Genomic DNA, 14912 nt, shown 5'->3' with positions numbered 1-14912 from the left:
TTCTTAGCATGGCTCATACCCAGTCAGAGGTCTATAACACAGACATAAGCAAAGAGCAGAAGATGTAACAGCACAGATGAGGTATAAAGAATCACATAAAAAAACAAGATCAAGAGGAGAATTGGCGAGATTATAAAAACCAGTATATGATGTTAATCAATTGTCATTGATGGGATTGTGCCCTTTTAAGATGGCTAAACCATCAAACCTGCAATGTTACAATAGTTGACTACTGGGACAAATAAATGAGGGGGCAAAACGGGCCTTCACCATCCAGATCCCCCCAATCCATGACACCAAGCAGTTAGATATGTGAGTTCAAAAAGAGCTTTACCGTGTGACGGAGGAAGTTTTCATGAAGCTTTTACTAATATTTATTACTAGTGGTCGTAGATCTATTCTTCTGTTGTAGACCCCACCAAATTCCACAAACCTTGCTCTCTTTGAGCCCTGGTAGTCCAGTCTAAACAAACTCAAAACTCCAAACCCCCAAAAAAAGGATCAATAATGGGCTCACTGCTACAGTCATCTGCTTGCAGTGGGTGACCGGCAAGGTTTTTGCTCTGGACTTTTGACTATTCCTTGTTTTCTTGGCAACTTTTTTTTAGAAAATTTAAGAATCCAAGAAGACTCTGAGATGATGTGTTTTAAGATTTATTTTTATAAATGTGAATTCACTAATTCCCTATAAACTCAGAGAAAGATCACCAAAGGTCCATCAACTAAGTAGGTCCATTTACAACGTATCCCTAAAAACAGAAGATCAAGGGAGCAGTGGACAGAATTGAATTATTATTTTCATTAAATTCACCTACCTTCATCAAAAATCATCATCGGAAGTCCCTCAATCACATTACATTTTTGTGAATAGATCTAAATGTTTTCAGCAAGATCTGCAGACCATTTAATGGGTACAGTATGCTTGGCTCAGGTGCTAGGTATCTTCAGGCATATGCCCTCAGGTTGGTGGCGCTTAATTGGACATTTTGGGTTTTACAAGCTCTGACCTCCACAGTCATTACTATACATGTTTGGTGGAGTCTAAACATATTTCAACTGGAAATGTTAGGTTTAGATGACCAAAATGCCTGAACATTGTAAGGGATCTAAAAGTCATCTAACTAATCTCCTTTTGCTCGTCCAAATTTTTTACAATGTGACTTTATCCTTTCCCTCCATTGACAACTCTCCCCTGGTGAAATCACAACACCAAAGCCAAACCAGATGATAAGATTGAGAGCAGTTATAGAAGAGACAGGCGGGAAGGTGCAGGACATACATAGAGTGTGTTTATTCTCCTAACCAACTTCGTGCTCCCCGGGGTTATCAGACATCTCCATCGCGTACAGCTTGAGTCCCTCATGGCTGCGACCAATGTTATACACACGGGTGATGTTAGGGCACATCTCATTTACCACTTTCATCAGCTAGAACAAAAAAAAACATCAACAGGCTATTGAGTAGAAAAAACGTCATCTTCTGATAGAGAATGTGGAGCTGTGGGGGGTGCTGCGTGGTTGTTTGAGATTGTATGACACATGATAAGGTTGGATCTAGCAATACAATAGGGAAATACCCTCCCACAACTGTGTGGATATAGAAAAGATGCCACAGTGCCCACATAACGGAGGAGAAAACAGAGGAGATCTTTTGTCCTTTATTGATGTGCAAGAACAATCATGCGTGACCATTATCCTGGGTAAGGCGGTGGCATCATACGAATTTACCATCTCCTGTGGGCCAAAAATCAGGCACATGAGAGGCACATGTTGTTCCCCATCTGCAACATGGGCATGACTGGACTAAACAGGTAAAAACATCATATATTATTATTATTATTATTATTATTATTATTATTATTATATTTATTACAAGGAGACTAATGTAAGGACAACCACATCCAGTGACCATCAGCCTGACTTTATAATAAATAAAAATTCGGAAATTTAAATGTACATTCTTAAAACAAGCTACAAGGCTGAAAAAAGATTATCTAGTACCAGAAAATATGTATTTGATATTACAATGTACAACCAACGTGTATAAAGCAGAACTAAAAATACCGGTAAATGAATGAATGAATGAATGAATGAATGAATATAAAAGAATACGGTCACAAATATAAATTCTTCTGGGCCATACCTGTCTCATCTCCTTGTAATTGTGATGTCGGAAATCCAGGTTGTCTGAAGTCGTCAGCTCATTACGTCTGTAATAATAATTATTGGGGTCTAGGTATAATATAACAGGGATAATATTATTAACTGCAAAAAAAAGGATATGGCATTGTGTTTTTCCTCATATGCATCATTTTAATTCCAGGCATAATATTTCCCGTTAGGTAGAAAAAGAAAAAAAAAAAGCCTCAATCAGAAATCCATTCATTTTAAATTTTCTTCAACTATAAAAAAAAATTAGCAAGTTATTATGTATAGCATATAAACAATGTAGAGGACTGATAGACTATTATTGACTAACCTGGTAATGGACATCCAAGTATTTCAATCCTCATACATATGCTGCCTTCTTCATACCAAGAGCGTGGATTGATACGTATATAACGGCCAACCAAGGGCTCTAGGAATTCATTCAAGACGGGAATTTCCTTCTCACTATTTCCTGCAAAAAACTATAAACATAAAAAATTTAGAATTATGATACAGAATACAAAAACAGCAAAGACAGGACATTCTAATTTTTGCTTCATGTTTGACCTACAGCTGTGTGGTCATCACACGGACTGTGTATAAAAAAACCTTCTGTGCAAAAATATGATGTCACATGGTGGTACAAACACCTACGCATAATAACATAAGCGTTACCACTGAACACCCTCAAAAAGGCCCCACCTGGAGCATGCTGCTTTTTGGGGGAAAAAGGACTCAAAAAAAGAAAAAAATAATTTGCGTAGAGAACTTCATAATTCTTCTGCTAAATAGCAACAAATTTCTGGCCGCATCATATTTAGCAACCAAAAACAGCTGAAAAAAGAGGCACTAATATCACCATGAAAATCTGACCTATATGTTGCCTGTGAACCCAGCCTAAGGCCGTATTTTATCATCCATATAGTGGCCGAAACACACAGACCTGGTTTTACTGAACAAGTCTTAGAGCGCCTTAAAACCTTATGATGATCTTAGTTTGGTTCACTAGAACCACAGGGTTCCGGGTGTTGTGGCTGTAATACAAACGATAAAATGCTATAAAGCTATCACTCCAGGGCCATTGAAACCCAGCAATTACTGATAGAAACGGTAGGAATTAGTTGGATCGCAGGCAAAGCCATGGAGTGTAAAGTAACTGTTAGTGCTCATCCAGGCGAGCGTGAATCTCATCCGTGTAACGGCCGTTAAAACAACGGCCGTCACACGGACTCATGTATTTCAATGGGGCTGTTCACACGACAGTTGTTTCAACGGAGCGTGTGAAGGGTCCATGAATAAATAGGACACGTCCTATTTTTTTGCGCTTCACGCATCCCTCCGTAGATTCTAGTCTATAGGGGATGCGTGATAACGCGTCCCACACGGTGCACCTCATTCGAGGTTGGCCACGTTCGTGTGAATGGAGCCTTAGACCCAAAATGACAACTTTGTAATTCTTTTACATTTGCGTGCTCACTAAAACAATGGGGGAAATGTATTAATACTGTTGAAAACTTAGACAGGATAAAACTGGACCAGACAAACAGAAACTACCCCAAATGAATCCCAGTGGCGCACACGCTGATTGATACATTTGGGGCAACGTAGTAGACATTGTCATGGAGCCCATGGGATTTTCTGTCACGGGGCCAGCAGAGGATGGTGTGAACCACTCTTGTCACCAAGGGATTTTACATGGGGCTGAAGCGGGGAGCGAAGTCTAAGGGAATCCCTGGTCTTCACCCTTTAACCCCTGTACAGTGATCTGGACTTCGCTACCCCCAGAGTAGTCTCCCTTGGTGATGGCCAACATAACAGGTGTAGTGTCAATGAGCGTGGTCAGGTAAAGCAAAAGATCAGGAGAGGCTGCAAGGTTCAGAACGGGTCATGTAGCTAATGAGGAGTGCAGGCAGTAGAAGTCCATCATGGCAGGTGGCAGGCACGGATGGTCAAGGTACAGGCTGAGGTCAAAACACAGGAAATCCAATAAACAAGATAGCTGAGACTCTTGGAATAATGGGGACACTAGAACAGCCAAATTGCTCTGGCAAGAAGCAACAAAAGGGGAGGAGCTTAAATACCCAGGGAAGCTGGGTCAAAATAATTTTGGCGCATGATGGCTTTTTAAGAAAGCAAGTGTTGGCCCAGAGTAGAGCATCAGTGGCATGTGTGGCTGCCAGGTGCTGTGTGAAAGGTGGCGGCGGCGGCGAATGGAGGTCATGACAGACAAGTTAGATACTTTTCTCTACCTTATGCCACCGCATTTTGACACTTTTTAGCTACACCCCTTTTCTAGACACTTTTGAAAACTGTTACTCGAGGTCTAAAAACTGTCTAAACAATTAATACATTTGGCGCACAGCATGTACACCAGTTTTATGGAGCAATTTGAAGCAGAATTCCGGCGGATTTTGCTTTGTAAATCTCCCCCAATATTGTAAGTTTTTAGATTAATGCCTTCATCCATGATCAAATGTTGCTGTAAAATAAATAATTAGGACTTTTTCAGCCTTGCGCTCCACAAGTTCCCTGGTAATTAGCTGCTAGAGGTAACAAGCATGGATCATGCATCTCAACTTACTGCCAAGCAGCATATGTGTTGTATTTTTTAACGGCTGACCTGGCAACCCTTTTTATCCCATCTGTAAATCTTTCAGGATATAAGATTTTTTGCACTCAACCATTTCTAGTAAAACCACAGTAATGAAGGTTTATGGAAATAGTCTTGCTTCCAGATGAAACTTGGCAGAATTGCAGTTTTTCTGAGGTCTTGTTTAAAATTCCATTCAACATTTATGATGAAATAACATTAACCACTTCTGCATACAAGAGAGTAGTAATATTATAGTTACATATAACACAAAGCAATTAGTGTCATTATGGAAAACCAGTTTAGGGATGGATAGATGGATGGATGGATGGATGGATGAATGGATGGATGGATGGACGGATGGATGGACGGATGGATAGACTGACGGATGGACGGATGGATAGACTGACGGATGGATGGACTGACGGATGGATGGATGGATGGATGAATGGGTATCACATATTGCTTTGGTTGTGTTTCAGTTTTAGCTGTGTATAGACTCTACGCAATATATGGGATCATGTTAGGGCTCATACACAACCATATTATGGCTCCATACAACTTCCAAGCTCTATGTCACTCATGGAAGTGTATGCCCCTGATTTCATATGGAAAAACATAGGAATCTAACAGGAAAAAAAAAAGGTGGTATGCTCCATCAGATGCCGTATTACAGAGTTATTCTCACATGGAAGCATTAACCCCTTCGCGCACGCTGACGTGCCATTACGTCCGGGTGCTAGGAGTGATGTTTGAAGCGCGCGCCATATGCTGCGGGTATCGGGTGTATTTTACAGCGGACACCCGGGATTAACAGCCAGGAGAAGCGATCGCGCTGCTCCTGGCTGCAATGCTGCGGTTAGTATTGCAGTATATTGTACCAGCGATATAACGATCGATCGCTGGTTCAAGTCCCCTAGGGGAACTAATAAAGTGTGTGAAAAAAAGTAAAAAAAAGTTTTTAATATATATATTAAAAGTAAAAAAAAACAACCTTTTCCCCCCTAAAGTAATGTAAAAAATAAAAAAAGTAAACAGAATTGGTATCGCTGCGTCCAAAAAAGTCTGAACTATTACAATATAGCATTATTTAACCTGCACGGTGAACGTCGTAAAAAATAAAAATGTAAAACGCCAAAATCGCTGTTTTTTGGTCAACTTAGCTTTCAAACAAAATGTAATAAAAAGTGATCAAAAAGTTTTACGCACCAAAAAATGGTAGTTTCCCAGTAAATTATATGGAACTATAAATGGTACCAATAGAAACTACAACTCCTCCCGCAAAAAAATAAGCCCACACACCGCTCTATTGACGGAAAAATAAAAAAGTTATGGCTCTTTGAATACGGAGAGTAAAAAACGAAAATCAAAAATCAAAAAATGGCTTTGTCCCGAAAGGATTAAAGGGGTTGTCTATTTTGAGTTAATAGAGCCTCGACCCAGTACATATGTATGGATATGTGTATATGTTCATATGTGTGTATGTATATATAATTTTTTCATGACTGATGTATATATTTTTAGGATTGACCTATGTATAATATTTGCTGAAATGGGTGTGGGGCCCATGTGGAGAACTATCACAATATGTGTGGCGCATTGGTGGTGTGCTTCTCCATATGGTCTTCGACCCGGAATAGGAATACATATATATATGTCCATATATAATTTTTCATTAATGATTGTTTTCATGACTGATTTCTTTCATGATTTATCTGTTTATTGTTATGTATTTTGGATTGGAATACGATCGTGTGTTCTATATTTTGAGCATTAATGATATCTATATCTATAATAATGTACAAGTTCAGTATGAGCGTAGGGTTCAAATATAGGTATTTTCTGTAATACCGTTGTGGTTCGGCTTAATGGCTGTTAGGAACTCCTTAACTACCTTGAAATAATGATAAGATTCGGTATCTTCTGACTCTGTGTAGATTTAATCTCTGCGTATATTGGTGATGTGCGATTGCGCCTGACGGGCCATTCAGTGCGATGTGCCGGAAGCTGTCAGAGTTTGGGCGCAAGTGCACATGGAGAATTGTCCCCTGACTGCACCCTCGCTCATGACGCGGAAGGCACACGTGGGTCGGCCTCATCAATCACTATGCACCATTTTTCAAAAATACATAGGAGTAGCATTTAAAAACCCACTTCCATTACACCACTTCACTTCCTGACGAAGGGTGCGAAACGCGCGTCGAGGTGTTCATCCTCTGAGACTGTTGACAGCCATCATGCCAGCCACAGGTATTTTAAATATTTTGATCACTATTATGCCTCTTGTGATTTTGTATATACACTACCATAGGCCTATCACTGTATAGGTTGTGGGCTTTACTTTGGGATTTGGGATTGAGGTTGATTATACGCTATCCCTGCACTATTGCCAGCCTGTTGCAGATTATACGATTGTAATACTCTATATGGTTATGCTGGCACATAGTTAATGGCCTTAGAGGAATATTTTTAATTATGTTTTCATTTTTGTATGTATGTTTGTTTGTTTTATTGGGGGGGGGGGGTTATCCATATTTATGGAATAATAAAGTATACATTTTTGTACAAATTTGTGTCTAGAATGATTTTGATACACAAATTGTGTGTTTGAGACATATATAGGTTTATTGTCGTTTGCAATATGTCTTGCGCAGATATTAATGCCCGAAAGGTATTATGGGTGCTAATTTATTTTGAGTTAATAGAGGCAGGTTCATCATTTATAAACCACGACCAGTTAGCAAAAGTGAAGAACAGCCCAAAGAGCTTCTCTCTGTCTGGAGGACCCAGAAGTCCATTGATTAAAATGGACACCATAAAAAGCTTAATTTACCCCGTGGTGGCACCGGTGTTAGGTGCGCCCACAGATTATAGCTCATCGCAGGGTATCCAAGCAACATGACATGTATTGATGATTTATTTTAAAGGGTTTGTCAACCTTCTGGCAACTAATGACCTATCCACCGGATAGGTCATCGGTGCGGGTCCGACACGCCACTCCAATGGCCTGTGGGCACCAGATGTTGTGGCGCATAATGCTATGTACGGAGCACGGAAGCAGTTGGCACTGTACATAGCATGGCGGCCGTGCTGCCGAACTGCAGGTCTGCTCCTATTCACTTGAATTGTACTGCAGCTCGGCCGCTATTCCGTGGCCGGAGCTAAATGCTTTCCGGCTTGTACGTCCGGTGAACGGAGGCACTGGACCAGCTGATCTGTGCGGGGCCTGGGTGTCGGACCCCCGCAGATCATGTACTGATGACCTATCCGGTGAACAGGTCATCAGTTGTCAGATGCTGGAAAACCCCTTTAAGGGGATCTTCAATGACCAACTTTTTGCCTCGAGCAGTTACACTTAATAGCCTTCAAGTAGAAAAATCTACTTGTATGATAACAAATAGGCGCATAGACTTGGAAAGAAGAACATAAGGATAGTAATAACTACTGAAAATGATAATGCTCCTTTAAATTAAGGAATAAAAAGTTTTTCTTACCAGTTCTCCGGTTTCATTTTTTGCAAAGACCCAGCTATGACTGTCGTTACTGACCATGACTCGATAAGAGGTGACCCAGTCACTCCTAGGAGAAGAGCATTCATCATCAGTAGACATGGATAAAATACAAAGATCTTATTCCAGACAGATTATATAGTAGTTTTATGAAAAATTAGATAAAATAATAATAACATAATACCCCCATTTTTTGGGGGTCAGATGTCTACAAAAACCTTACAGAAAAAAAAATATTTATGCCTTAGCATTAAATCAAAGGCATATAGAGGTACAGAAGACCCCATTGACCTGTATTGGTGCTGTATTACAGTCCCATACAACCTAGAGGTTATACGGAACCTTAATACAATCATGTGCATATGCCGTAAAGCCCCTATTACACCAGCCGATAATCAGCCGGTGTAGTGAGCGCCGATCAACGAGACTCCAATCGCTCGTCCCCATACATTATTATCATATCGGCAGTGCGTCTCCCTGTTTACACAGGGCGATGTGCTGCCGACAACAATAATATTTTACTTTTTGAAAACTATACGATCAGCAGATGAACGAGCGTTTGCTCGTTCATCTGCTGATAGCTGCCCTGTTTACACAGGGCAATTATCGGAAACTAGCGTTATATGAACGCTCGTCTGACCAATAATCGGCCGGTGTAAAACCCCCTTTAGGCAGGGTTCACACAGAGCAGTTGCAGCTACATCCACATGTTTTTTTATATTTATGTAAGGCTTTATCCACACAACCATATTACGGCTTCGTACAAGTTCCAAGACAGCACTAGTAGAAATTTGTGGACCCATACAGTACCTCCTTGTGCCTCTGATTTCATATGGAGGCATCTGGAAGTTTCTCCTATGACATGCCATATTACAGAGGTATTCTGTATGGAGGCACCATATGGCGGCACATTACTGTGCCGCCATACAGACTACAACTGTGTAAAAGGTAGCCATAAGGTTTTCGTGAGCTGCAGTACAGGCTCCGTGCACATGGCTCTACCTTATCCATGATGCCTAAGGCTTCCGACATAATAAATTACATTTTCATGGACAAATTGGTAAAACCTGAAAAATGTCCTGAAACTCGAAGGTGATTCAAAATTATATACAAGAAAGAAACCCTCAGACCCTGGAATTTTGTGTTGAGGAAAGTTTATCCTTTCCATTTCCGATGGGACTTCCTGTGGAATGGTAGATCAGAGCTATTGTTAGGTTAGTCCCAGTGGCGTGCACAGAACCAGCATTGGGTATGTGTGTGTTTTCTCCTTTGTGTGTCACATCTCCAGTCTGTTGTACAGAAACAGCCGGTGCCTTGTACATAGAAGATATGAGAGAGACAGATACCTCCCCCGCGACACCTGCTCTCCCCCCTGCATCACTTTCTACAGGCAGAACACCGCAGAGCATTTCATAACCAAGCATCATTAAATAATGAGACACACAGCAGCAGGAGAAGGGTTAAAATGAAGCAGGAATCCGATTAGATTCGCTTATTAATAGTATTAAATTAATTTAATAAATCGGACATATTACTAATGAATATATATTTAACATGGCGATCATGGTTGCGGGCTGCATTTTTGTTGTACATCATAAATAAACTGCTGCACAAATATCAATTTATTTATTTACTAAGCCCCAAACCCTTTTACCAACACTTGCAAAGTGTGATAAAAAACGAAGAGTGGTTTTATAGGAACACATTGTCAAAAGTTTTTAAGAAAATACCGCCACTTTTCCGTTTTCTGCACGGTGTTGATGTAAGTTATGAACAATGCTTAGAAAATCAAAACTTCAGAGCAGTGAACCAGCATTAGCAAATATGCCCAATTGTTATCAATGCTGCTATTTGGCACACATGTATGAGGCTCTGTTCACACTGGCTTACGTTTATAAACGGAACCATAAAAAGCTTTGCTAGATCAGTTTTTGAATGGAAATACTGATGAACCCCATTGACTTATAATAGGGTGTATCAGGTTTCGGTTATTTGGAAAGAATAGCGTTGAAGTCTGTGCTATGTTTGCCATTGTAAATAGGGGAAAGTCCAACAATACCCCCTAAGGAAACCAATAGCGCCAGTGTGAACAGCGACATCATCTTTTTTTTTTTTAAACAGATTAAAGCTTATTTCTATTACCATTTTTCACTTTTTGTTGCTTGGGCATATTGTGCCATTGACATTACTGGTCACTGTAGCTTGACTGTGCAAACCCATGGTATGGTATAAATACTTTTAACCCACACTACATTCATCAGTAACCATAAATTTCCCTGAATTTATCTATGCAATGCATGGGTCAGTGGCGTACATAGAAGAAAAGGGACCCCACAGCAAACATCAAAATGGGCTCCCCAGTATGGTGCTAGGTTTTGCCATTAAAGGGACACTCCAGTAAATTCTTTTATTGAGGCACCCATTTGCAAAGTACATTTGGTTAAAGGTAGGGCAGGTCATCCTCTTACCGGGCGCTTCGTTTCTAAACTATCCCGACTGTCGTTATGTCACGTGACTGCACTGTGATGTGACCAGACGATTCCTACAGCGTCTGCTGTGTGGACCAGAAGTCTATTTCACTATGCATTCCTATGAGATGCTCAATGTGGGTCTCATAGGTATGTATAGTGAAAGCAGACGCTGTAGGAATCGGCCAGTCACAGCGCGGTCATGTCACATAACGACAGTCGGGATAATTTAGAAACGAATCGCCCAGTAAAAGAATGACCTATTTTACCTTTAACCAAATGTACTTTCCAAACTGGTGCCACGCTAAAGGAATTCACTGGAGTGTCCCTTCAAGTACAGAAGGGCCTGGTGTTTTTACCCTTCCATGACTTTTATATGACTCTTCGGCCAATTTCCAATCCCCTTGAATGTTAATAATGCACTTCCTCTGGAAAGGGGGAGTCCTGCATAGCAGCTGCATGTTCTGCTATGGTACAGATGTAGCAATCCCTATCTTGGCTCTGATAACTTTCTGCAGCATGATAACATCACTTAAGCCATTGAAAACCATTGAAAAGTCAAGTTCAAGTGTAACTATACTTTTCTAAAACTTTTTACATGTCATAGTGACATGTCAGAAGGTTTGATCAGTGGGGGTCCAAGCACGGAGACCCCCACTGATCGCTAAAACAAAGCAACAGAAGCACTGTGCTGTGCCACTTCGCTTTTGATCGACTCTGCACGGCTTTCCTCAGAAAGCAGAGGGAGCAATGCAAGGACCCATAGACTTTCTATTGAGTCCGTACACTGCTCACTCGAAAGCCGAGCAGAGCCGATCAGAAGCGAAGTGGTACAGCAGTCACCAAAGCGCTTCTCCTGCTTCGTTTTAGCGATCGGTGGGGGTCTCAGTGCTCGGACCACCACTGATCAAAACTTCTGACATGTCACTATGACATGTCAGTAGATTTATGAAAGTATAGGTACACCTTAAAATTTCCTCTCACACAAAAAAACGCAAATACTTTAAAGGGTGCTTTCCAATTGAAGAAGTATCTGAAGTGTAATTTAAAGTAAAATAGTTCCTGAAGCAAGTAATTTCCCATTTGTTTTTCATTTCTGGCAACATATCACGTAGCTTTTTCATTATAGCACGTAAAAACCTGAGCAACGCTGAAGGGTCTGAAGGGGTAGTATTTGATGCAGAAGCATCAAACCAGGACACTAAAGTCGCCATATAACAAGAAGCTTTGTAAAGTGAGTGCAAATACAATCATAGTCATCCAGCTGTAGTCTAGGACTTGCTGTTGGTCTCACAGTGATACTTCTCAGATACATTTATTTCACTATCATAACAGGACCCTTTGGTTGTACTGCAGCTTCAATGAACCAAATGACAAAATATCAAAGAAATCTATGCCACCATAGCTGAAAGTCACACCACCCAATGACATGCATTATACTTAATTGCAAAAAAATGCTCAAAATTGCAACCTATGAATTAATCACTTTCATGAGTCTCTGAGCTGGGTTATAACATGGGTCAAAGAAGTCTGGATATAATGTATAACATGGGTCAAAGAAGTCTGGATATAATGTATAACATGGGTCAAAGAAGTCTGGATATAATGTCTGTGTTGCCTTTACATAGTAGATGGTCAATAGTGTCTTAGAGAACATGAACAAGGATGACCTCTCCCTAAGGGCATACATACCACTCCCACTAGTGAACGTGTGGAGAGAGGGGCTCTAGCTCAGGTTGACCCAATACCCCTTCCTCAACTGATCTAGACCACATTAGCAAAAAATATGATTGTCTGTTTGACAAGGGATGGGGGAATTAAGTTGAAAGGCGTAGTCATGAGAAACATGGTCATCCAATGACACAAAAAAATGTGTAAAAATTAAAATAAACTTCCATTCAGCTTCATTTCTAGAATTTCTAGACATGAGAATTATTCTGTCAAGCCTCCTTGTACCAAAACAGATGCCACTTCTACCAATCTATACCCACAACATGTTATGTATTAACATTAGGCATTGGTAAGTTGCAGCTCGAAAACATTTTGAAATCTTTTCATAGTGAAAATTGAGTTAAATCTCATTTATAGCAGTCAATCTGCTTAGTGCGAGTTAAATCCAAAGAGATATATAAAGTGTTATCTACTGAAAAAATACACAGAGGTGCGAAAGGAATGACAAGGTGCAAAACTGCAGAAGAGGAGCGGCTCAGGGAACAGATGCATTCTGCTTTTAATAAATTAATCTATGTATGCCAATCTATGCTCATTTGTTTCCTTCATTCATGTATGTTATAAGCAACACTGCAAAATATTATGCCGCATAAATAGCACATAGAAGTTATAAAGACTTACATATCACTCTCCAGACCCAGGACTTATTACCCTGGCTCCTGCTTAGATCTCTACTGCCGTATCCTGGGCTCTGTTCACATCTGCATCAAGGCTTGCATTTCCATAGATCTGTTTTTAATGGATCGAAACAGTAGAACAAGGGATCCTGATAAATCCGATCTACTTTAAGTAGGTCTGTTAAGAATAGTGTAGCAGAGTACGCTACTGTGCTCTCCAAAAGGAACGTAAACCTAATAGAATTGTAACTAGCGACACCTGATGGCATTTGCCCTGAGAAAAATCCCAATCCCTAGCATTCACTTTCTACATTTTCAAGAAATGAAAAAAATTAACTTTAAAATAAACTTTCTAAAATTTGGCATTTGTCCATCTCGGCCAGTCACTTGGGTATCTTGCTAATCCATGTTGTCATCACTGCCCGTTGTCCAGCACCACGTCGTGTTACATGATAAAATGTCACACAGGAGGCCAGAGATGGGCTGCCACCAAGGGCGTAGGGACCAGGGAGGCAGCCCATGCAGCTGCTATGTGCCTTAGGAAGCAGGGGGTCCAGCCCTTGTTGGGCTAATCGCCTTTGCTTTTGGGTGAAATCCTGTGCAGGAGTCCCCTCTACAGAAGATAAACATGGGGAACGGTGTCTAGAATAATGCAAAGGGCATGGTGGGGGAAACAAACACCAGTCCCTTCTGTACCGAATGGCAAAACCTGGGGGCATGACTGAGGCACACTCAGATCATAGGAAAAAGTAAATTTCATTTTGTTATGTTACAAATAAAATTGCCAAATTTTAAAAAATAATTAAAACCAAAGAATCATGATATGATGGACGAACCCCAACATACTTTAAGGTCCTAACCCCATGGGGTAAATTATGACTGGCGCAATAAACTCTATTGAAAGTATAACCATATGGTAATGTATACATGCTCATGGAGCAGGTGTACAGTCCCTTTCAGCAGTCCAGATAGTAATATAATGCCAAAAGAGATCAAAATTACAATAATAATAATAATAATGCATTGCATTCTGAACCATCAAAAGAATTGCACAAAAGGAAAGAAAAATAATGTATAAAAACAAAACCACAAATGGTAAATGAAGGCAGAGCTTTTTTGGTATTGTTTCTATGGTATGTTTTTTTTTGGGAATGATTTAGAGCACCTGTCTATAGAATTTGTTATATTGTGGTGCCCTTCCACTGTCCATTTGTATACTGAATGGCAAAGCCTGACGCCAAAATAATTGACTCATTTTGAGCTTTGCTTCGAACAGTATCGGCTACCGCAGTCCTTAGATACGGCTTGGAAAACACTAAACTAAAAATGTAAACAAAGTTCCAATAAATATGAACATCATTTGCTAATACATCCGGCTGCAGACAAACGACCGTAATAACTCATTGATGGTAACAAGGTACAGAACATAATAGCGAGTCAACATGACCTGCCCTATGCGCATGATTTTATATCTTCTTAGAATTCAGCACTGACTTGTTTCTTGATATAACCTTGAATAAATCAAATAACTGATGCAAAAACACCTTCATTCACTTTTCTATGAGATAGAAGAAGTGTCATGTTCATTGCACAACATGTGTTGGAAAATGTACTTGGGAAATAGGTTTTTCTCATTTTTAGTAACGTCCTTGACGTCCCCACATATGACCCATGTGTTGTCAGATAAAATGCTTATCCCTGATTGACAATGGTAATTGTGACTACTCCCAAGCAAGTTACCAGGAAAACACATTGATGGCTTAGGACCCCCAACGATCACCAGAAGGAAGTGGCCACGACGCAATCTGGAGCACATTGGCCTCTTCGATGTTTATCCAAACATAGTCCCT

At 40.3% G+C, this 14912-nt stretch overlaps 1 protein-coding gene across 1 annotated transcript in view; it reads right to left on the bottom strand.

Annotated features, from left to right (window-relative positions):
• The window catches only part of CPXM2 (carboxypeptidase X, M14 family member 2), a 72566-nt gene that overhangs the window by 31118 nt on the left and 26536 nt on the right, over positions 1–14912 (bottom strand). Inside the window, exons 6-9 of the mRNA XM_075842380.1 lie at positions 8232–8316; positions 2479–2629; positions 2143–2231; positions 1304–1427 (exon numbers count right to left, since the gene is read on the bottom strand). Of these exons, the coding sequence (XP_075698495.1) occupies positions 1304–1427; positions 2143–2231; positions 2479–2629; positions 8232–8316 (449 nt within the window). The remainder of the gene's footprint in view (positions 1–1303; positions 1428–2142; positions 2232–2478; positions 2630–8231; positions 8317–14912) is intronic.

This window comes from Rhinoderma darwinii, chromosome 11, assembly GCF_050947455.1.
Source record: "Rhinoderma darwinii isolate aRhiDar2 chromosome 11, aRhiDar2.hap1, whole genome shotgun sequence".
NCBI lineage: Eukaryota > Metazoa > Chordata > Amphibia > Anura > Rhinodermatidae > Rhinoderma > Rhinoderma darwinii.
Note: the sequence above shows the minus strand (reverse complement) of the source record. Positions and strands in the feature narration are given on the sequence as shown.